This window comes from Gopherus flavomarginatus, chromosome 4 (assembly GCF_025201925.1).
Source record: "Gopherus flavomarginatus isolate rGopFla2 chromosome 4, rGopFla2.mat.asm, whole genome shotgun sequence".
In the NCBI taxonomy this organism is placed as follows: Eukaryota; Metazoa; Chordata; order Testudines; family Testudinidae; genus Gopherus; species Gopherus flavomarginatus.
Genome location: NC_066620.1, coordinates 64,365,303 through 64,388,313, shown reverse-complemented (window position 1 = coordinate 64,388,313; position 23,011 = coordinate 64,365,303). Strand labels below are relative to the sequence as shown.

Sequence of the window (23,011 nt, the reverse complement as noted above, 5' to 3'; positions counted from 1 at the left end):
AATGGATGGGGGGCACACTTGGGACATAACACAACTCAGGGCCTATGGTTCCCTACAGAAACCATGCTATATATAAATCTTCTAGAGCTCTGAGCTTTCCGAAATGTCTGTCTCTACTTTCTCCCACTCATCAAGAAACAAAGGATCAGGGTGATGACCAACAACACTGCATATCTGTTTTACATAAACAGACAAGGGGGAGTTCGATCTCATTCACTATGCACCGAGGCTAGGAAACTTTGGATCTGGTGCCTCCAACATAACATCCATATTTCAGCCTCGTACCTGCCCGGGTCACAGAACACCATAGCAGATGAGCTCAGTCGATCTTTTCCCCTAGACCATGAATGGAAGATAAACAGTACCGTCTTACACAGCATCTTCCAGAATTGGGGTTATCCTCAACTGGATCTATTCACAACTGCGACCAACATGACATGCCCCAGATTCTGCTCCAGAGCGGGTCTGAGAAAGCACTCCATGGGGGATGCGTTCATGATCACATGGACCGACAATCTGTTGTATGCACTCCCACCAATACCACAGTGTGATACAGAAAATATGGACAGACAGGGCCAGGGTCATCCTAATAGCTCCTACATGGCCCAGACAGGCGTAGTACCCATTTCTAACACAGATGTCTGCTTCTGCCCTGATCTCGCTCCCTTCCCCTCCGGATCCTTTATCTCAACTCAGGGGCCAGTTACACCACCCCAGCATAGCGATGCTCAACCTCAAGGCATGGCTCCTCAATGGCTCTCTAACGAAGAACTAGATTGTTCCCAACATGTCCGAACAGTGCTATTACATAGTAGGACAATATCTACACTTACTATCTATCTTCATAAATGGAGTAAGTTCACCACGTGATGTTCCGCCAGGCACACCTCTCCTGCTTCTGCTCTCTCTTACTTATACTGGACTACCTTCTAGAACTTAAATTATCCGGGTTTTCCTTTACCTCAATAAAAGTACGTCTAGCAGCAATCACAGAGTTTCACCAAAAAATCGATGACACAATGATCTTAGGGTGGGCAATCACAAAGAGGTTCCTCAAGGGCATCCAAACCTTGTATCTGGACACTCCCCCACTCAACCAGGGGACTTACACTTAGTTCTCATAGCCTTGATGCACAAACCTTTTGAACTACTAACAACCTGCTCCCTACTGCACCTATCCATGAAAGCTACATTTTTAATGGCAATTACATCTGCCAGATGCATGGGAGAACTTGGAGCACTCATGGCTGAACCTCTGTACACTATCTTTTTTAAAGATAAAGTCACGCTTTGAACTCATCCTAAATTTCTCCCTAAGGTGCATTCATCCTTCCACCTCAACGAACTTATTCATCTACCAACCTTCTTTCCTAAGCCGCATGTGAATCCTTTTAAAGTGGCAATGCACACTCTTGATGTTTGCAGGGCATTATCTTTTCATTTGGCTAGAAGTAAGCCATTTAGAGCTTCCCCTAAACTTTTTATCTCAATAGCAGAACATTCTAAGGGCAAATCGATATCCACTCAAAGAATATATAACTGGATATCAAACTGTATCTGCATATGTTACTAACTTAAGCACATACAACCTCTGACTTCAGTGAAGACACACTCTACTAGATCTGTGTCATCCTCTATAGCATTTCTACGTAACATCCCCCTCACCAGCATAAGAACATAAGAACGACCATACTGGGTCAGGCCAAAGGTCCATCTAGTGCAGTATCCTGTCTTCCGACAGTGGCCAATGTCAGGTACCCCAGAGGAAATGAACAAAACAGGTTATCATCAAGTGATCCATCCCCTGTCACACATTCCAAGCTTCTGGCAAACAGAGGCTAGGACACCATTCCTGCACATCCTGGCTAATAGCCCTTGATGGACCTATCCTCCATGAATTTATCTAGTTCTCTTTTGAACCATGTTATAGTCTTGGCCTTCACAACATCCTCTGGCAAGGAGTTCCACAGATTGACTGTGCATTGTGTGAAAAAATATTCCTTTTTTTGTTTTAAACCTGCTGCCTATTAATTTCATTTGGTGACCCCTAGTTCTTGTGTTATGAGGAGTAAATAACACTTCCTTATTTACTTTCTCCACACCAGTCATGATTTTATAGACCATATCCCACCTTAGTTGTCTTTTTTCCAAGCTGAAAAGTCCCAGTCTTATTAATCTCTCCTCATATGGCAGACACTCCATATCTCTAATCATTTTTGTTGCCCTTTTCTACAAGACTGCCACCTGGGCTTCGGAGCACACCTTTATCAAACATTACGCTCTCACACAGGGACCCCTGATGGACACTCGAGTGGACAAGCTTTGTTGTCAATGGCTTTCTTACCAGATCTGAAGTCCCTACCATTCTAAGAGATACTGCTTTTAAGTCACCTGGAGTGGAGTACCCACAAAGAAGAAGAGGTGGTTACTCACCTTGTGCGATAACTGATGTTCTTTGAGATGAGTGTCCATGTGGGTGCTCCACTACTCACCCTCCTGCCCTCTACTTCGGAGTTTGGTGCAGGCTCTGTTGTAGAGAAGGAACTAAGGAGTCCATGCTGCACGCACACTACTGAGGCACTGGCAGAGCGTGAGGCAGGCACCACGTGTGCATGGCTCATACGGGCACTGCTGTAAAACTTTCTGAGCGAAGGCGCAGGGCCGCACCCTTGACCTGGAATGGAGCAACCAGAGGGACACTCATCTCAAAAAACGTCAGTTACTGCACAAGGTGAGTAACCTCCTCTTCTGCTTACTATTCTACTGTAATTAATAATTTAAATTCTAGTTTATTCTTTCTCATCTTGCTTTAGTAATTCATTACTTTTTATTGCCCATTAGTGAATTTTGAGGGGAGAAGCTGTGCACCAAAACTGAAAATCTCTTAGTTGATCAATCTCCTCAATCTACCCACCCTAGTAGTTTGTTAAATGACCATAATACAATTCAAAACAAATTGATTTTTTTCTTTAAATGAAGACTTCAACACACCTTAAGGTTCATTAATATAATTTGAGGTTATCGTCTTAATGCTAATAATCAGTTGTTAGGAGTCTTTTTATGACTTTGGAAAAATTCTCCTGGTGGCATGAGGTGAGGGGTTTTAGTCCTAAATCCTCCAGGAATAATTCCAGACTACATTTGAGTTCCATGGGGGAGAGAGACAGCCTATTTGTGAAGAATGAGATGAGAAACTGCTGACAAAAAGAAAATGATCAGATAAGAAATTTTCCATTATCTCAAGGCAACAAGCAGCAAATTTAAAAAAAACAAACCCTTTCCAAATATAAATATAAAATGTTTTTAAAATATGCTGGTATTGTAGATACTAAATTAGAACTTTTTCTTTTCCTTCAGAGGACAATAGAGAGTTATGTGGACAAACGCATGGGAAGTACTTATGGACCACCAGGCGGGAGAAGAATGACCGTGTTTATTGATGATATTAATATGCCAATAATTAATGAATGGGGAGATCAGGTATAGAAGAAAACTTCATATAAGAATATATGACTAAAATATATTCTGTAGTATTTAACAAGAATATTTGAATCTCAGATTTTATCAGTCAGATTTTTTCTCATATACAGTAAACATTTTATTCCTTTTTTCAATGCAGTGTTTTTATTAAACTATAAATCATAGAAAATCCATATGATTATGGTGTAATTATTAAACAAACATCAGGGAGTAGAATAGATATTCTGAAGATATATCTTGTATTTAGGAGTCATATTTCATATGTTATCCTTAACTTTGTCATTTTTTAAAAAGCGCTAATGAAAGCAGTATAATCCCTAAAATAGCATGTTATTCAAATGTTCAGCCTGACATTAAATTGACAGGACTAGTCAGTTGTAGTAAACCATAAATTTCTGCAAAGAAGTTCTGTATTATTTATGGAAAAGCCGTATGGTGTCTTGTATGCAGACAAAGTGTTGCTCCTAGAGTGATTTAAAATAAGAATATTCCATTCCACATTTCCCAAGATATTGTACTCTTCTCATTCTACTGTGCTTATCCAAAGCCAGTTCACATCACAGAAAACAGATGGCAAGATATAGATGTATAGAGAGCACAATGAATCTGTTTTCCTTGAACACAGCACATAAGACACACAGCCTAGTATGTCTCTTGCCACCCAAAAAAGCAAAGGAAAGAAGTCATGGAAGTTTCCATAACCAGATACATAAGATATTGCCTTGTGGAAACATATAGGTGTTAGGAAACTCAGCTCCTGAGGAGATTTAGGACACACTCACTTCCCAAGGTCACCAGTCACCTATTGGATGGATACATTTCCTTATCAATGATTAATGGAGAAATTATGCTGGGGAATACTAAATATACTCACCTAATAATTTCCTTCTATTAATCTTTTCACCAGAACATCCCAACAAATGGGAAGATCAACTGATATAAATATTAGCATGAAGATATTTCATGGGCGGTATATGTACCAATTTTACCATTATTATTTGTATTATGGTAGAGCCTTGGTCTCCGAACAAGACTGGATCCACTTGTTAAGCACAGTACATTCATATATTTAGAAGCTGTTTTTTCCCAAAGAGCTTATAATCTAAATAAACAAGCTAGATAAAGGTTGGGAGAAAGCAAGTAGCTGTATTTTCCCCATTTTTCAAAATGGGAAATTGAGCCATGGAGAGATTAAGTGATTTGTCCATGGCCACACAGAAGTCTGCAGCACAGTTAGGAACTGAACCCAACTCCTCTGAGTACTAGTTCAGTGCCTTAACAATAAGACAATATTTCTTTATTTGGTCAAAATGAGTGAGACAGTGTTTTCATTACTATTTAGTTATATTTTAAAGCTCTTAAAAAAATTTCTGGTAGTTTGCCATGTAGGTAAGGTAGTGCCTTATAAGTGATCTTGAAAGTCTTGGAGGTGTTGTGGTCTGTGTCTAGACTAAGATAAAAACAAATTTCTCTGAGGATTAGAGGAGAGATTGCAAGAAGAAAGAAAATTAGAAGATGAGCATATTTCCATTTTCTTCCTTTGAAATCGTAATTAATATTTGTTTTATAATTTTATAGGTAACAAATGAAATAGTTCGTCAGATGATGGAAATGGAAGGAATGTACAGTTTGGATAAACCTGGAGACTTTACTACAATTGTTGATGTACAGTTAGTGGCAGCTATGATACACCCTGGCGGAGGCCGTAATGACATCCCACAGCGTTTAAAAAGGCAGTTTACTGTGTTTAATTGCACACTACCATCCAATGCATCCATAGACAAAATTTTTGGTATTCATTTTTTTTGTAATTTTGATTTATTTTACTGTAGGCTAATACATGTAAAATTTATAAACTTGACTCCTGATTGTCCTCTTACACAATTTTAGATCAGGAATAACTCCAATGAAATAATTGGAGTTGTGCTAGTGTAAAATTGTGCAAGTAGGAGGAGAATTGAGCCTTGCATTAGAATGAGACAGTCAGATTCAGTTGATTTGTGACTTAAAGGTGAATTAAATACTTCTAATTTTAAATACACAATAAATCTTTTTAAAAGTTTTCAGTTACCAAATCATTTAGGGTGAAATTTGTCGTATTGCAAAGGGCCCGTTCAAGGTCCAGTTCACCTCTTAGGTCACTGGTGAAGGCCTGGTGTAGGCCCTCTGAAATTAGGTGAATTCCACCCTAACAAAATATATATGTAGGCTTCTGAATTACAAACAAACATATGTAAAGAAAAATTAGCAGTTAATTAATGCTTTCCTCTCTGACTTCACAATACATGACCAATATAATTTCCTCTGAAATAGTTGATGATATTGCTAACATCAAAAGCCATGTAAGGAACTTAGCTCCCTGAACTGGTGCTGTTCACAACAGGAATCTTAGCTCCCACTGCACTGGGTGGAACAGTCTGTGATTCCTCCCTGTGCAAGGAGTATCACAAGGAATTAAGTTCTTGCTGGTGTTCCACGCAGCCACTTATGCAGATCTGTGTAGGATTAGAGATGCAGTTCAGTCTTTGGTGTTTTAAAACAGTGGTTCTCAACTAGGGGCACACATACCCATGAGGATACACAGAGGTCTTCCAGGGGGTACATCAACTCATCTTGATATTTGCCTAGTTTTACAATAGGCAATGTAAAAAGCACTAGCAAAGAAACTAAAATTTCATACAGACAACTTGTTTATACTTCTTTATATACTATACATTGAAATGTAAGTACAATATTTATATTCCAATCAATTTATTTTATAATTATATGGTAAAAATGATAAAGTAAGCCATTTTTCAGTCATAGTGTGCTGTGACAGTTTTGTATTTTTATGTCTAATTTTTGTAAGCAAGTAGTTTTTAAGTGAGGTGAAACTTGGGGGTATGCAAGACAAATCAGAATCCTGAAAGGGATACAGTAGTCTGGAGAGGTTCAGAGTCACTGTTTTAAACTATTTATTATGGGCCAGATTCTGCCATTTATGCTTATTTTGAGTCATACCTTTCTTTGCAATAAGTCTCATTGAAAAAATAAATAATTAAAAAATACTGGACCCTGAACTCAGTACTTTGCAGGTAAACAGCCTTTTAAGTTAATCTAAATAATAAAATTTGAACCCAGGATTTTAATTGTTAAAGTTTTTAATTCACTAACTCATAATTCAATTTACATCTGAGCATATCATTTTTAGGTTGAGCAATGCCTTTATGTCTTTTAGCAAAATATCTGTTGTTTTTCCACTCTTTTCCTTTCCAATTTCTCGCCCAGTCAAATGTGTTCAGGTGAGTTAGAGGGTCTGTACCTATTATTCTCACCGAGTGTTCCTTTTCATAGCTGTCTGGGTTTTGGCAGGTATGATCTGGTTGTGTCATTTGTGGAGTTTGTTTTGGTAGAATACAGAATAAATTTCAGATCTCAGAATAGAATTTAGAATTACAAAAATGAAAATTGCATGTTAACAAGAAGGACTCTATATTACACTTTTCAAAATCTGTTTATTGAAAATAGACTTGCAAACAGTCATGATTTTCAACTATCCTTTTGCCCCCATAAATCTCTAATAATTCACATGAATAGTATAAAAAAACAGTGGACCCAACTTGTTCTTAAGATGCAAAGGGGGACATAAGGCCAGTTTAACAGGCTACTTGGGAAATGCTCCAGCCTAGGGGGCCTGTCTGAGTACAGGGGTAGGGATAGCTCAGTGGTTTGAGTATTAGGTTGCTAATCCTAGGGTTATGAGCTCAGTCCTTGAGGGGGCCATGGGGTCTGGGGCAAAAAAAAACAAAATGCAAAAAAACAAAACACAAAAAAACTGTCAGGGACAATACTTAGTCCTACCACTGAAGGCAGGGGATTGTACTCCATGATCTTTTAAGGTCCCTTCCAGTTCTGTGAGATACGTATATCTCTCTCTATATATATATATAAACACTGTGCTACTCCCCCAGCGTAGGAGTATGGCTGGGGGAAGAGGGTTTGCAGCTGGAATGTTTTTATACTTCAGCTGTTTTTGGCAGCCTGAACAGCCCATTGAGGTCATAGATAAATTGGCATAAGCAGGGGCGGCTCTAGCTTTTTTGCCACCCCAAGCACGGCAGTCAGGCTGGCTTTGGCGGCATGCCTGTGGGAGGTCTGCTGCTCCTGCGGCTTCAGCGTACCCGCCGCTAAATTGCTGCCGAATCTGCGGGACCGATGGACCTCCCACAGGCATACCGCCGAAGGCTATCTGACTGCTTCCCTTGCAGTGACCGGCAGGGCGCCCCCCGCGGCTTCCCACCCCAGGCATGCGCTTGCTGCGCTGGTGCCTGGAGCCACCACTGGGCATAGGTTAGAACAATCCTGAAGTTGCTCTAATTAAGTTAGGGCTGAATGGGCCCCAGAGCTAGGGTGCTGCAAACGTAGCATAAAGCCAGCTTTGCACATTGCACTCCTACTTTGTGGATCATGGGCCAAACTTAGTTCAGTTGGATCCAAGAATCAGGACCAGTGATGTTAGCAAGGCTATTGCTAGACACTCTATGGGAGTATTACAGTCATTCTATTTCTGTGCTCAACACAGCAAAATGTATACTACAAAGACTGCCTACTAGGGCAATGAGAGTAGCCAGGACAAAAGAGACACCTGAGTTCCATTTCTTCCTTCCTCTGCTCCTCCTTGCTCTGGAAAATTTTACCCTTCAGAGAAGTTACTCCTGCACGTTCAGCTCCCACAGCTCTGCTACCTTCAGCTGTGCTTTTATGTGGTGGGCTCCTATATTAACTTATTTTTAACATTAACTCTGTCTCCTTAGCATCACTTATCTTCCTCTTTCTTTATGACAACCTTTATGTTCATGACCACTTGAAAGAAACTTAAGGGTTTCCTGTTGCATATATGAATTAAAAATAAGGTAAATAATACATACATACTTATGGGCATAATTGTAAGCTTGTGATTAGTCCCATTTAGGTCAACAGGACTACTCATGTGCCTAACGTTAGGCATGTATAGAAATATTTGCAAGACTAATGGCTGTGTTTGTACCTATTTTTTCTTCTTCAAGTGATTATCCACATGAACGTCACTTCTTTTGTGCATGCACCCCATGCTTCTAACATCAGATTCTTTTAGATAGCAGTGTTTGTCGGGGCAGCGCTTGTACCCTGAGTGACCTTGCATCCCTCACACTTGAGCAGATAAAGTGTGGAATGGACCCAACTTTCCCTTCTTATGACACGTGGCTGTGAGATGGAACTCCTACAATTTCACTTCTCTGCACTCTGTGAGACTTTACTGATTTTGTGTATATTTATCAATCGATAGATATAAGTAAATAGTGATATTAGTGTAATTGTTTTCTTTTCTATACCTGTTTGAATCATAGAATATCAGGGTTGGAAGGGACCTCAGGAGGTCATCTAGTCCAACCCCCTAACAGATTTTTGCCCCAGATCTCTAAATGGCCCCCTCAAGAATTGAACTCATAACCCTGAATTTAGCAAGCTAATGCTCAAACTACTGCACTCTCTGAATGATTTGAGAGCCACTCTCAGTTCCCTGGCACTTTACATGCCAGCCCGTAAAAAGCAGCCAGGTCACAAAGCTACTCTAGATAAAGACCTATTATTATGTGCCACTAAGATCATCAAAGCCATTGGGGAAGAAAAAGAAGGCCCTCTGTCTCTTCCTCTGCAACTGCACATCCCACATCCACCTCACAGCAGCAAGTTTGGAGACTTTTGAGTATCTATACCCTTCCCTCCACCCTCTATTTTTTTGACACCAGCTTTTGAATTTTTAGAAAGTCTGGAATTGAATTACCTCAGACAGTTGTGTTTTAGAGGTGATCAATGTGGGGTAGTCTATTCAATTTCAGTCACTTCCTATCTCCTTCCCCCCTTTCCTATCCTCTTTGGGGGCCCTCTCATGAGATATTATTAAAGAAAGAAACAACATTTCCCTTCTAAATTTCATCACATTGGAAGACATGCCTCTGGAGTTCAGAGGGGAAGGATTTTACTCACATTTCTTTCTAATCCTGAAGAAGGGGAGCTGACATCCAATCCTAGATTTGAGATTTCTCAGCAAGTTCATCCACCATTTCAAATTCAAGAGGGTAACTCTAAGCTCAATATCCTTAGATTTCTTAGACTGGTTTGTGGTTCTCAGTTTCTAAAAAACATACTTTCACTGAGCATACAGAAAATACCTGAGATTCTAAGTGGGAGCTTCCCACCACCAGTATTGAGTTCTGCTCTTTTGTTTTTCAGCTGTATATACCAGAGTATTCACCAGTGCATTGCAGTCATGGTGGCCTATCTAAGGACCCAAGGGACTCAGATATACCCATACCTCCATGATTGCCTCGTTCAAGAAAGTGAATGTTCCATTCACAAAATCCTACATCTTTTCACCACACTGGGTCTCAGGAAAAACAATAAAAGGTCATCATTGCTGTTGACTCAGAAAAGAGAGTTCATTGAGGTAGTGCTGGTGGATAAACTCAGCTGATGTGGAATCTGCCATAGGGAAGACTCAAGACCATACCAGATCTTATCAGCCTGCTGTTAGCTTACTCACAAATGTCTGTAAGAGTATGCCTTATAGACCTGGTTTATATGGCCTCTTACACGTACATTACACAGCATTCTAGACATCACCTACATTCCAAACAAGGGTGGTTGAAATCTGTGCATCTACCCAATAGACATCACATGCACATGAGGGTTCAGGTTCCCCAAAAAGTCTTGTATCATTAAACTGGCTGAAGGACCCTCTCCTTCTATAGAAGGAGTACTGTTTTCTCCTCCCTACCTACCAAGAAATTGGTAACAGCTGCCTCCACACTTGTGGGGAAGTTCATCTAGACTACTTACAGACACCAGGCTTCTGGACTCTTGAAGATACTCACCTTCACATAAACTTTCTAGAACTTAGAGCTATTTGTCTAGTGTGCACATCATTTCTTCCCATGGTGCATAGATTAACAGTCCAGGTAATGACAGACAACACAACAACGTTTTAAGTCAACAGACATGAAAGAGCACATTCATTCCCCCCCCCTAAACACACACATACACACTTTGCCAAGAAATTGATCATCTCTGGAACTAGTGCATTCATCACTGAATCACACAAATAGCTCTGCAACTACCAGGCTTGCAGAATGTCATAATGGACCAGCTCAGCAGACAATTTGCAAATGACTGCCAATGGACTGTCAAAGACTCCACCCTACTGAGCAGCTTTGGTAGTGGGGATACCTGACAGTTGACCTGTTTGTTTCAGTTTGGAACAAGAAATGCCAAACTTGCTGTTCAAAGGAAGGCCTAAGTCCAGGCTTCCTGTTGGATGCTTTGCTTGTCTCATGGTCTCTGTTTATTCACCAATTTTTTAGCCATCAATCCTCTTAATACATAGGGAACTCAGCAGGATTCAGCAGTAGTGATTGTACTGGCCCCAGCTTGGTCCAGACAGCTAATTAACCTGTCAGCTCACCCTCTGATAACATCACCTGTCTTACTTGATATAATATGATTTCCCAGAACAAAGGTCAGTTCCTTCACCCAAACCTCGCATCACTGCATCTGACAACATAGATATGGGCTGGTCAATTACTGTCAAAAGAAGCTGCTTCTGCTGATGTTCATGATACTGATACATAGCAGAAAGGACTCAACTAGACGATCTATTCAGCCAAATGGAATAGATTCTCTCTTTGGGCTCTGTAATGCCACTTATCTCCCTTAGAAGCCCCATACCTACTATTTTGGGCTGTCAGCTATCACTGAAGCATTTAGGGCTATCCATCAGCTCCATAAGTGTACATTTAGCAAGAGTACCCACTCACTGTCCTCCACCATATTTTACCACCCTATAATTGCTAGATTTCTCAAGGGCCTTATTCATGCATTTTCTGCAGTCCAGGGGCCCTCTCCTTCAGGGGACCTAAATGCAGTCTTAGCAGAACAACTTGCTGTCTATACCATCTATCCATAAAAATGTTCTTTTGTAGCTATAACATCAGCTCAAAGGGTAGGGAAGATTCAGGTCCTCCTGGATGGTCCACTTGACATGGTGCTCTTTGAAGACAAATATCAGAGGGGTAGCCGTGTTAGTCTGGATCTGTAAAAAGCAACAAAGAGTCCTGTGGCACCTTATAGACTAAAAGACATATCAGAGCATAAGCTTTCGTGGGTGAATAGCCACTTCGTCAAAGACAAAATGACCCTGAAGCTTAACCCTAAATTTTACCAAAGATTGTTTTAGATTTTCATCTGATTCAGATGATTCACTGTCCAGTTTTCCTTCCAGGTCTCACTTAAACAAGGGGATGCCAAATTTCACACCCTTAATGGGGTTAGGGTTCTTTCATGCGATCTTGACAGAACAGGACCTTCAGGAGCTCTCCCATGCTGTTTGTAGAATTTGCTGATACGGTGGAAGGTCAGACAAAATCCACCCAAAGACTACCTAAATGATATCTAATTGTGTTAGATCATGCTATGAGTTAGCTAAATTAGGTTAGAGCCCACTCCACCAGGGCTCAGGCAACTTCTTCAGCTTCTTTGGGAAGCATATCAATTTCAGCAATTTTCAGGGCAGCTACATGAGGATCAGTGCATGCTTTTATCCAGCACTATTCCTTAGTTGAGACCTCAAGATCTGACGCCCTCTTAGGCAGACCTGTCTTGCAACTATTATTAAAATAGGACTCCAAGCACCTGCCTCCTGATTATGAGGTCCTTGCTTGCTAGTCATTAGAAGTGGAATCCATGTTGACAATCACTCAAAGAAGAAAAAATTGTTACTTACTTTACAGTAACTGCAGTTCTTTGAGATGCATTGTCCCCATTGATTCTCTGACACACCTTCCTTCTCTGCTACTTCAGAGTCCTATATCATTTGAATTCTGTAATGGTAAAGGAACTGAAAGATGGTTAGGCCCTTCCACTCTTTATGTCATTCTGGAGTGTAATTGCAAGGGCATCTAGGGCACAGGTACAGCCCCAATGGACACTGCTGGCCAAAAAAATCCAATCTCACATGCATGGGGGACCTGTGCACCAAACCACAAGTTTAATCTATGTAGACAATGTATCTCAATGAACCATGGCTACTGTAAGGTAAATAACATTTCTTTCTTAGGAAAGAATGAATTATATCTTGCAATCATTCTGAAGTTGTATATTGCATCTTATTTTTCAGGAATAATTGGTTGTGGATACTTTCATCCATGCAGAAAATTCAATCCTGAAATATGTGACGTGATAAAGAAATTAGTTCCAGCTGGCAGAGTATTGTGGCAATGGACTAAGGTACAGAATACAGGAAATAATGGAACTGTATTCACTACCTATTAACAGGGTGCCTATTACCATAAGTTAGGTGCTTATTTCAAAATTTTAAAACATATCTTTCATAAAACTACCCAAAGTGGTTCCCACTGTGATCAGGGGTCAGTGGGGAGGGAGCGAAATATGGGTGATTCTCTTCCAAACTATGCTCAGAAATAAAGTTGAAGGAACAATAATCCACACCATGTAGAGTCAAGCACAGGAGTTTATTACGCACAATGCTGGCCGAGTGTCACTTTGCTTATGAGGCTCAGAGACACTGCAAAACTATTAGTTACAATAGATTATATATGGTGCTCATTGGGCGGAGATAAGGGACAGGGGTGGGTTTTCCCAAACTGCTGGATAGGTTCTAACAGCAAGACAAGATAAGCACAATAAACCAATGATGTAAAAGATTACATAATGGTTCCACCCATGGCTCAAATTAACATATTGCTGACACACAGGTAATTACCCCCAAACTATGTCTATTAAAGTATATAGGTTAAATTCTAATTTTGAGGTCCAGGGGAATGAGGTAGCAGCTGTCTTGGTTGACCAACAGGTACATTCCTACAGATTTAAAGCGAAAAAACAGTAATTAGTACTTAACAATTTCACAAGTTTACCCTTGCATTTCTGTGGGCTAGGACTGGCATACATCTGTGAGGGGAGGGTGTCATAACTCATGTCAATCATATTAGTCCTCTCCCCGAACTTTGTCTAGGATCTGAGAGGTATTGTACCACTATCTCCTCCCTGCATTAGGGAGTAACCGTGAAGCCTTTCTCAGTGCTTCATATGTCTATAAGTCATGATAAGGATGCCCAGTTACATTCGAAGTTATGCTGACTCCGCTCACTAACTTGAAACACACAAGGTTATCTGTTTACCCCAGCTTCCTCTGAGCTATGTATTGTTCTCTATTAGCCAGCCCCCACAGCCCAAGCCAAGCTCTGGACTCTGGACCTATATTGAAAAGTTCTTAGTAGAAACTGTAGTTAAGATTTTACATCCATAGCTAATGGATTCTGACCCTTCAAAAATCAACCAATGTGAGATGCCACTCAGAGTAGATTACACAGATGTTCCAAATGTGATCAAGAATGCTCGCTGGGCCCCTTGGGCTTGGCTTTCCCTCAATGGAGTCTGCTTGCTCTGCTGGGTTCTTCGTATTGGGCTTTCCCTTGATGAAACTCCTATGCTCCACTGGGCTTCATGACCATCGCTCCTCTTAGAGGGGTCTCAGATGCTCCACTAGGTTCTGCTAGGCTCTTTGGGTTAGGGCAAAGTGGTGGGGGAAAGTGGTGTTACTCCCCAAGACCACTCAGTGCCAGTGAGCTGTTACTCACAATAGATCATGCAGCTCTTTATAATTTTATCCTTTCTCTTTTTTCTTTTGGGGCTTCTCTTCACACAAAAGTTGTACCATTTTCACTATACTGGCATAGTAAAAGCTGTACAACACCCCTAGTATGGACACAGTTATATCAATATAAAGTATCAGAAGGGTAGCCCTGTTAGTCTGTATCCACAAAAACAACGAGGAGTCCGGTGGCACCTTAAAGACTAACAGTTTTATTTGGGCATGGGCTTTCGTAGGTAAAAAACCCACTTCTTCAGCTGCATGGAGTGAAAATTACAGATACAGTCATAAATATACATTGGTACATGAAGAGAAGGGAGTTACCTTACATATGGAGAACCAATGTTGAAGGTCAATTTAGTCAGTGTGGATGTAGTCTCCCAATAATTAATGAGGAGGTGTCATATCAAGAGAGGGAAATTGCTTTTGTAGTGAGCCAGCCACTCCCAGTCCCTATTCAAGCCCAAATGGATGGTGTTAAGTTTGCAAATGAATTGTAGCTCAGCTGTTTCTCTTTGAAGTCTGTTTCTGAATTTTTTTTGTTGAAGTATGGCTACTTTTAAATCTGTTATTGAATGTCCAGGGAGATTCAAGTGTTTTCCTACTGGCTTTTGTATGTTACCATTGCTGATGTCTGATTTGTGTTCCCCTTTTATGTAGACTAACCAGTTTGGCCAATGTACATGGCAGAGGAGCATTGCTGGCACATGATGGCATATATCACATTAGTAGATGGGCAAGTAAATGAACCTCTGATGGTGTGCCTTACATGCCATCATGTGCCAGCAATGCAGGAAGTTCCCTTAGAGATTAAGGGAGAAGGAAAAAAGAAAATCAAGGAAATGGTTTCAGGAAATGAAAAAAACCCTTTTGTTAACAATGGTCTAGCAGTTATCAGATCTTCTGCTTTAGAATGACAAAGGAAGGGACTTCAAGAGCAATATGGAGTTGTTGGGGGAACAAGTGACCACAGCTAGCCAGGAGGAACAGTGGCACCAGCAAACTCCGCCACAAAATAAAAGGGGCGAGAATGAAAAACCTGCCCCCCCCAGCTTGCTCCTAGTTCAAGGACCTGTGGGCTGAAGTGGAATTTATTTCCATCCACCAAGTGTGATTTCTGTGGGTGGAGAATGGACACATCTTACAAGGGGACTCTAGGTGACTATCCTGGGAGCAAAGAAAGATTGAAGCCAAATAATACTTCCAGTAAAGTGAGGAGAGCAAAGGGAATGAAACACCTTTCCATCAGGCAAGGTGAGGAGGTGTGTGATAAGAGTGCTGGTAATCAGCAACTGAACCAGCACTCTGGTCACTGTTTAACCAATTAAGCCCCAGATAGGGCCTGATCAGGAGCGGTGCCAGAGTTTCTGGCACCCTAGGCAGAAGAATTTAGGAGGCGGCATTTTGTGTGCTCCCCACAGGGCTCACGGGAGCTTCCGGTTCCACTCCCATCGTGCCGCCAAAGAAGGACCCTCCGCCGAAATGCTGCAGGTGACAGCAGCAGTCATTGAGCTGCTCAATTGCCAACCGCTGTTTTCCGCGGCACGTCGGCAGAAGGTCCTTCTTCGGCGGCGTGATGGGAGCGGAACCAGAAGCTCCTGTGTGCCCTGTGGGAAGCGCACAAAATGCCGCCTCCCGAATCCTGACTCCCTAGGCGACCGCCTAGGGTTGCCTAATGGAAGCTCTGGCCCTGGGCCTGATTAAGGAGATGAATTTGTGATTATCTGATCAGATTGGGGTTGGGAAGTTAATGAGCTAACTAGTCCATTAACAAGAAAACTGGATAAAAGAGCACAGGAAAGAAGTGCAAAAGGTGGGTGGAAAACAGAAAAGAAAGAAAGAAGTTACCAGTGCCTGAGAAAAAAGCATTCTTTCAGTGGAGATAGTTTTAACCCCTCCCTCTGCCCTTTCAGGAGAAGGGGTAGTGAAACTGGGTAACATAAATATCCCAACTGCCCTAGTATGTAAACGTGGTAGAGTGAACCACTATAAATAAACTGCATGGGGGTATTGACGAAATGGAAGGTCTCTGAGTAGTCTGAAGCAAAGAGGATAGGAGTGGAAGCACCTCATCACAGGAAATCACACTTAACCAACCGTAAACCTTTTAAACAAAGTTTTTGTGTATGGGATTTCCTGCAGTTTTAATACAGCAAGTTTAGGGGCTCATGAAATTGAGAAAGAGATGTCCATCTATTTTCTCTAAGGTGTGTGAGGATATGGAGAGTGTGGGGATGTTTGAGGTAGGAAAAGAGACAGCAGAATGGGGAGGAAATGGAAGGGAGCTAAGTGTATAGGAGGGCTTAGCAAATCCATATCGGCCCTCCATGACTCCAGTACAATGATGCATTCCTGGGACAGGGGAAGCTCTTCAGCATACTGTATTTCAACTGAACCAGGTTCCTTGTTAGGTGGAAAAGGCAAAGTGAACAATCTTCCTCAAAAAATACTTCAGATAAATTAAACATGTAGGATGTTGAGAGCCAGGAGACCATGAGTTCAAATCTTACCTGTTCTGCTCACTGCTTTTTATATTTCTGTGCCATTTACAGCCTTGGTTATTGAGCATACCTATACCTTAAGAGGAAATCAAATATCAACTACTCCATTTGACACATAAGTTAACTAAGAGGATGCACAAAGTAATTTATAGTAGAACTGGGAATAGATACCAGATTGCTAATATGGCAGATGTCACACTGGCTCTCAGAAAGAAACTGTCAACCCTCTGTGTTTCTCTATGTAGTCGATAAGTACTGTTCTAACCACTAGACTACACTTCTCTTTGACAGCCAAGAACAGAACTCAGGTTGTTCTTCGAGTGATTGTCCATATGTTTTCCACTTCTGGTGCATGTGCTCCACATGTGCAAGATCAGATCCTTTTGGCCAGAAATGCTTGGGGCCATGCTTGCAACCTGAGTACAACACCCCCTACCCCATTACTCTGTGCCCAACCATTACTCTGTTTTGTCTTACTGCCCATGGCTGTGAGATAGAACCCTTAGCAATGTCTGTTTCTCTTGCAGACTGCGTAACCCCCAAAATGTTTCTGTAATAGTTCTGTAAATTAGGTCTTAATATAGTTGGAGTAGTGTTAGTTAGTTAGTGTAAATAGTGTAGGTATTGTGATAGACCCAGGCCAGTTGGGAACAGCAAAGTAGTAGAATGGAGATATACTGGCCACTGGATAAGCAGTTTTCTGTTCCCTGAGTGACCAGAGCAGGGGCTGCTCCAGGCTAATGAGAACACCTGACTCCAATTAACCTACTAAGAGTCATGTGAGACTGTTAAGCACCTGACTCTAATTAAGGCCCCTCTGATGCTATACAAGGGCTCACTCCAGTCAGGCCAGAGGGAGCCAGAGGAGAGGAAGTGCGTGCGAGGAACTGGGAGCAAGAGGCGTGCAAGAAGCTGAGAGTGAGTAGTCATACTGCTGGAGGACTGAGAAGTACAAGTGTTATCAGACATCAGGAGGAAGGTCTGGTGGTGAGGACAAAGAAGATGTTGGGAAGAGGCCATGGGGAAGTAGCCCAGGGAGTTGTTGTGTCATGAAACTGTACCAGGAGACAGCTGCAGTTCACAGGGCCCTGGGCTGAAATCCAGAGTAGAGGGCGGGCCTGGGTTCCCCCCAAACCTCCCAACTCCTGATCAGACACAGGATGAATTGACCTGGACTATGGCTTCTACCAGAGGGGAAGGTCTCTGAGCTGTTTCTTGACCCAGAGGGTGAATCTGGGAGGTGAGCAAATCCGCCAATAAGCGCAGGACCCACCAAGGCAGAGGAGGAACTTCGTCACAGTATGCACATTGGATTTAACAAAAGAAAGAAAAAACTCTATATATTGCTTCATAGTTTTGGGGAAATTTTTCCTGGTATTAGGAGTTAGCCCTTGTGACTCAGCCAAGGCCTCCTGGGTTCACAAATTGCCTGTCTTGTGAGGCATTCATGCCACTAAATAACTGTCACTCAAGATGCCTCTTTTGCTGTGAGGAAGGACATTGCTCTATCTGTTGTTCTTCCTCAAAAAGAATGCAGAAAACAAGAAAGGCTCACCTTAGGCTTTTTCTTTTGAACTTTTTGTAGGCCTACCTCAGAGAAAATAACTCCCTGGGCCTGAACATCCTTTGTCAAGGAGTGCTCCTGCTAGCTCTGACTCAACCCCTAGTTCCCAGGCCTTTTCTTCTAAGAAAACCTTGGCTTCAGAGACTAGCAAGACTGCCAATTCCTCCTTGGCAAAGTCTTCTGATGGTGGAAGGAAGAAAAACTGTTCCTCTGTGTAACATAAGTACAGGTTGCCTTTTCTGGGCTTTAGTGGGAAAAAAAAAAGCTCACTTCACCTCACTCCCTCTAAGGGTAGTTCATGGCCTGGAACGTGTCCCACTGATACCCTGATGAAGACTGATAGCTGACTGACAGTACTATTTCAGGAGAAGTTCCAGGTATGCCTGGTACCAATTCTGTGGTGCTGATGTCAATTCACTCTGTATTGATGACCTTTGGCACCCATGATATTGGTGCTGATGATCTCTTTTCCACTCCTCTCAATTCTGACCTTCTCAGCACTGAAGTCATTTGTGGTACCCAACTGACCTAACAGAACCAACTATATTGTAGTAAAGGTTCCTCCTATAGTACTAGTCACTGCTTTGGTACCTGGCACTTCTTCACCACTGACAAGATCACTCTGTAGTCCTCCTCCATCCCTGGAGGAGGAATATTCCTTTTCTTCATCAGTCTCTGAACACAGCAGGGAGGTGTCCCCTGTCCACTCACCAAGTTCTCACTCATATTACCCCTGCTGGTCTGTGAGGGAGTCTAGGGCCTGTTATTTTATGCACAGACTTAGGCTTACGGATCCTGAAACATTCATGGACTAATCTCAGTCACTGGGAGTCTACATGCCAGTGCCTAAGAGAAAGCAAGCCAGGCCTCAGAGTTATTCCATTGAGAGTCCCTCTGCATATTAGTACACTCAGCAGAGATACCTCAGAGCCACCAAGCAAGAGACAAAGATTTCAAAGATAGAGACCTTCTGCCTCTGTATCTTCTGCTACAAAGTCTGCATCCACTTTGAAACCGCAATTTGATACTGCAGTCAAGAGCCATTCTGTAGAACATCTAGAAGATCTATATTCTTTTTTGCCCCGTCATAACATTTTTCCCAGATCTGGACCTTAGCGTCCAAAATATGGGTGTTAGCATGAAAACCTCCAAGCTTAGTTACCAGCTTGGACCTGGTAAAGCTGCCACCAGCCAGGAATCTATACAGTGCCTGGCGCACTGTGGTCTCCCTAAAACTTTCCCTGGTGGACCCCCAGACTCAGATTCCTTGAGTCTCCCAACAAAGGGGAATAAACCATTTCCCTTCCCCCCTCCAGGTGTTCCCTACCTGGGTTCCTGGAGAGATATACAGAAGCAAGCTCCGTGAATCTAAACAGAGGGACTCCACCCTCCCTGTTTCCAATCCTGGAAAACACAAGTACTTCCCCACCCCCCACCCAGAGGGTATGCAAAGTCAGGCTTAGTAAATCTAACACAAAGAGATTCCCCCCCCCCCCGACTTCTTCCTCCCACCAGTTCCCTGGTGAGCTGCAGACTTAATTCCCTGGAGTCCCCACTAAAGAAAAAACTCCAAGTCTTAAAAAGAAGGCTTTATATAAAAAAGAAAGAAAAGGACATAAAAATGGTCTCTCTGTATTAAGGTGACAAATACAGGGTCATTTGCTTAAAAGAAAAAAATGAATAAACAGCCTTATTCAAAAAGAATACAATTTAAAACATTCCAGCAACTACACACATGTAAATACAAAAAAAAAACAATATAAACCTTATGGTCTTACTATCTTGTACTTACAACTTGAAAACAGAAGATTAGGAAGCCAGGAGATAGAAAAATCACTCTCAGAGCCGAGAGGGTCAGACACAAGACAAAGAACTCACACACAAACTTCCCTCCACCCAGATTTTAAAAAAGTCTTGTTTCCTGATTGGTCCTCTGGTCAGGTGTTTCAGGTTACTGGTGTTACCCCTTTACAGGTAAAAGAACATTAACCCTTAGCTATCTGTTTATGACACCCCCTTTTGGAAAATGCCTTTGTTATTTTCAGGGAGCCTGGGACCTCATCACCTTAGATGATTGGGTCATAGAGATTTTCAAACTGAACGGGGTATTCTTTAACATTTCAGACTCTCTACCTTCACTCCACTTCTCTGTCTTTCTTCAGAGACTTCTCTCACAAGAGACCTACTCCAAAAGGTGGACAGACTTCTACATGTCTGAGCAGTGGAATATGTTCATTTGCAGTTCAATGAGAGGGATTTTTATTCACCCTCTTTCCCCAAAGAAAAAAAGGGAGATGGTGCCTGATTCTAGAATTGAGGGGGCTCAGTGCCTTCATCAGCAGCTTCAAGTTCAGACTGATAATCTTAGCCTCTTGGTAAAGGGAATGTCTGTGTTTGGGTGGAGAGGTTACCTGGATCATCATCAAATATGAGGATCTATGGACACCTGAAGAATGCCTTTGCATAAACATGTCAGAACTCAGAATGATTTGTTTGGTCTGCATGGCATTTCTTCTCATGATACAAGGTCTGACAGTACAAATCATGGCAGACAGTATGACAGCGATGATCCATGTGAACAGACAAGGAGAAACTCAATTGTCCCCTCTCTGCTAGGAATCTATTTGCCTTTAGAACTGGTGCATTTGCCATCAAGTCATCCTGATAGCTCTGTATCTGTGAGGACTATTCACAACCAAGATATTAATCAATATATTTTAGAAGTGGGATTGAGATGTCTTTTGTAGGTTAGCAGTTTTATTTAATGAAAGCCAGAAAAATATATGAACTTTTGGTTATATGTTCTAAGTGTTGACATTTTGCATATAGGCTTAATCCTGCTCCCACTGAAATCAATGAGATTTTTACCACTGATTTCACTGGGAGAAGGAAGCGGCCCAGGCTGTGATATATGAAAGCAAGTATCATTATTATTTTCAGTGTGTATTACTCTTCTTTCCTTTTAGATGTCTTTGAGTTTGAACAATAACTATATTTTTGGCTTTAGGTAAAGATGCTGCCTACACCATCCAAGTTTCATTATATCTTTAATCTTCGAGACCTTTCCAGAATTTGGCAAGGAATGTTAACTATCAAAGCAGGAGAATGTGAGGATATCACTACCCTTATGGCACTTTTTAAAAATGAGTGCAATAGAGTCATTACTGACAGGTACAATAATTCTATAATTTTTGTATGTATTATAATATTTAGTACTTTTGGGAGACCATTAATTCTTTTCACAGACGCTCTCCATCTGATGTCAAGGAGAGGTCTGCACAGAGATCCATGTCAGAGTATGTCCTTTGGTGTTTATTCAATAATTCTATAATTGCATATGTTTCACAATATTTAGTAGTATTAGGAGACCATTATATTTATGGTCATATACTCTTGTTCTTTCTTCAGGGATGAAAATCAGCAGTATAGGGCCAAGTTTAAAGATGTTTTATTTTTCTGCAACCATCCTACCTTGTGCTTTTATCCCAACAAATATCAACTTAGGTCTAAATGGGCTAGGTCAATAATTGGATGGAAAAACACCAAAGGACATGTTCTAACTTGGATATCAGTGCAGACTGCTCCTTGACATCAAAGAGAGGGCTGGTGTGAAAAGAAGGTAGTATAATGACCTAAATTTATACACTGGCCCACAGATCATAATTAAAAGTATAATGTAGTCCACTCTGCAGAATGAGTTTGACTGCCCTGTAATAAACTAAGGCACTCACCACACTGAAGTACCAAAATCTGGGGAGAGTAGGAAGTAACCCAGGGAAACTAGACAAACATCTGGTAAGAGTGCTAGCCTGATACAAGCTCAGCGTGTTGCAAGTGGATTCCCGCTGACTCTATGGTGGACCACTCTGCCACTGTTAGGTCCCTGGGCTGGGACATCGTGGAGTCGGGTGGGCCTGTGTTTCCCTACTCTCTGCCACCCCATGGACTAGGAGGCTGTATCCATCTACTAACTGAGCCCTAGACTGTGTTTGATGCTCACCCCTGCCTAAGGACCTGGGCCCTTGAACTGTTCACTGCTCTACCCTGCCTGTGGGTTGGAGCCCTAGAGACAGCTAATTTCCCCCTTGTACAGACTGCCATTCCAGGTGTGTGACAGCAAAGGGGTGTGGCCTCTTGGAGATTGACAGTGAGGGATAGCAATGCACTCCTGCGTGCCTACACTCAGGAATCATAGTAAAATTCTAGCTAGAGTATAGTGATCGCCATTAAAAATCAACCTTTACTCACAATTACTACTGAGATCTCAGATAATGCAGTTGTTTCCTATTCTAATTCCCTAGGGAAATTATTTCATATTTCAAATATCATAGGTTAGTAACTGAATAAATGTTAACTTTTTATGAACAGTTATATATATATTGTATTTCTTCATGTATATATTACAAAGTGAAAGTAGTAAAAATACTGTGCTATAGACACAACAGGAAACAGTGTGTAATAAAGAAGAAATTCTGCCTTATTTTTCCTTCTTCTTAGTCCTGAACTCAGAGGTCTTGAAGTGGTACATGCCCTGTGTCTTCTTTTGTACTTTTGTCAGCAATATTTGCAGATCATATCTTCGTAAGATGAATTTGTCTATGCTAAAATGTTGGGTATATAAACATTTCTATTCAGCACAATAGATTTCACACACTGTTTATCTACTTCCACCCTGACAAAACCAAAAGTATAAAAAATTTATTTCTTTCTCTCTCACACACACTTAGCCTGTGGCAGTGTAAGTTTCTGATGCACATGAGCCCTGAGCCTTTGATCAGA

The 23,011-nt window shown here is 41.6% G+C and overlaps 1 protein-coding gene across 1 annotated transcript in view; it reads left to right on the top strand.

Annotated features, from left to right (window-relative positions):
- The window catches only part of DNAH8 (dynein axonemal heavy chain 8), a 593,210-nt gene that overhangs the window by 426,312 nt on the left and 143,887 nt on the right, over positions 1 to 23,011 (top strand). The window contains exons 57-60 of the mRNA XM_050948396.1: positions 3,358 to 3,480; positions 5,059 to 5,272; positions 12,671 to 12,780; positions 21,240 to 21,403. Coding sequence (XP_050804353.1) covers positions 3,358 to 3,480; positions 5,059 to 5,272; positions 12,671 to 12,780; positions 21,240 to 21,403 — 611 coding nt within the window. The remainder of the gene's footprint in view (positions 1 to 3,357; positions 3,481 to 5,058; positions 5,273 to 12,670; positions 12,781 to 21,239; positions 21,404 to 23,011) is intronic.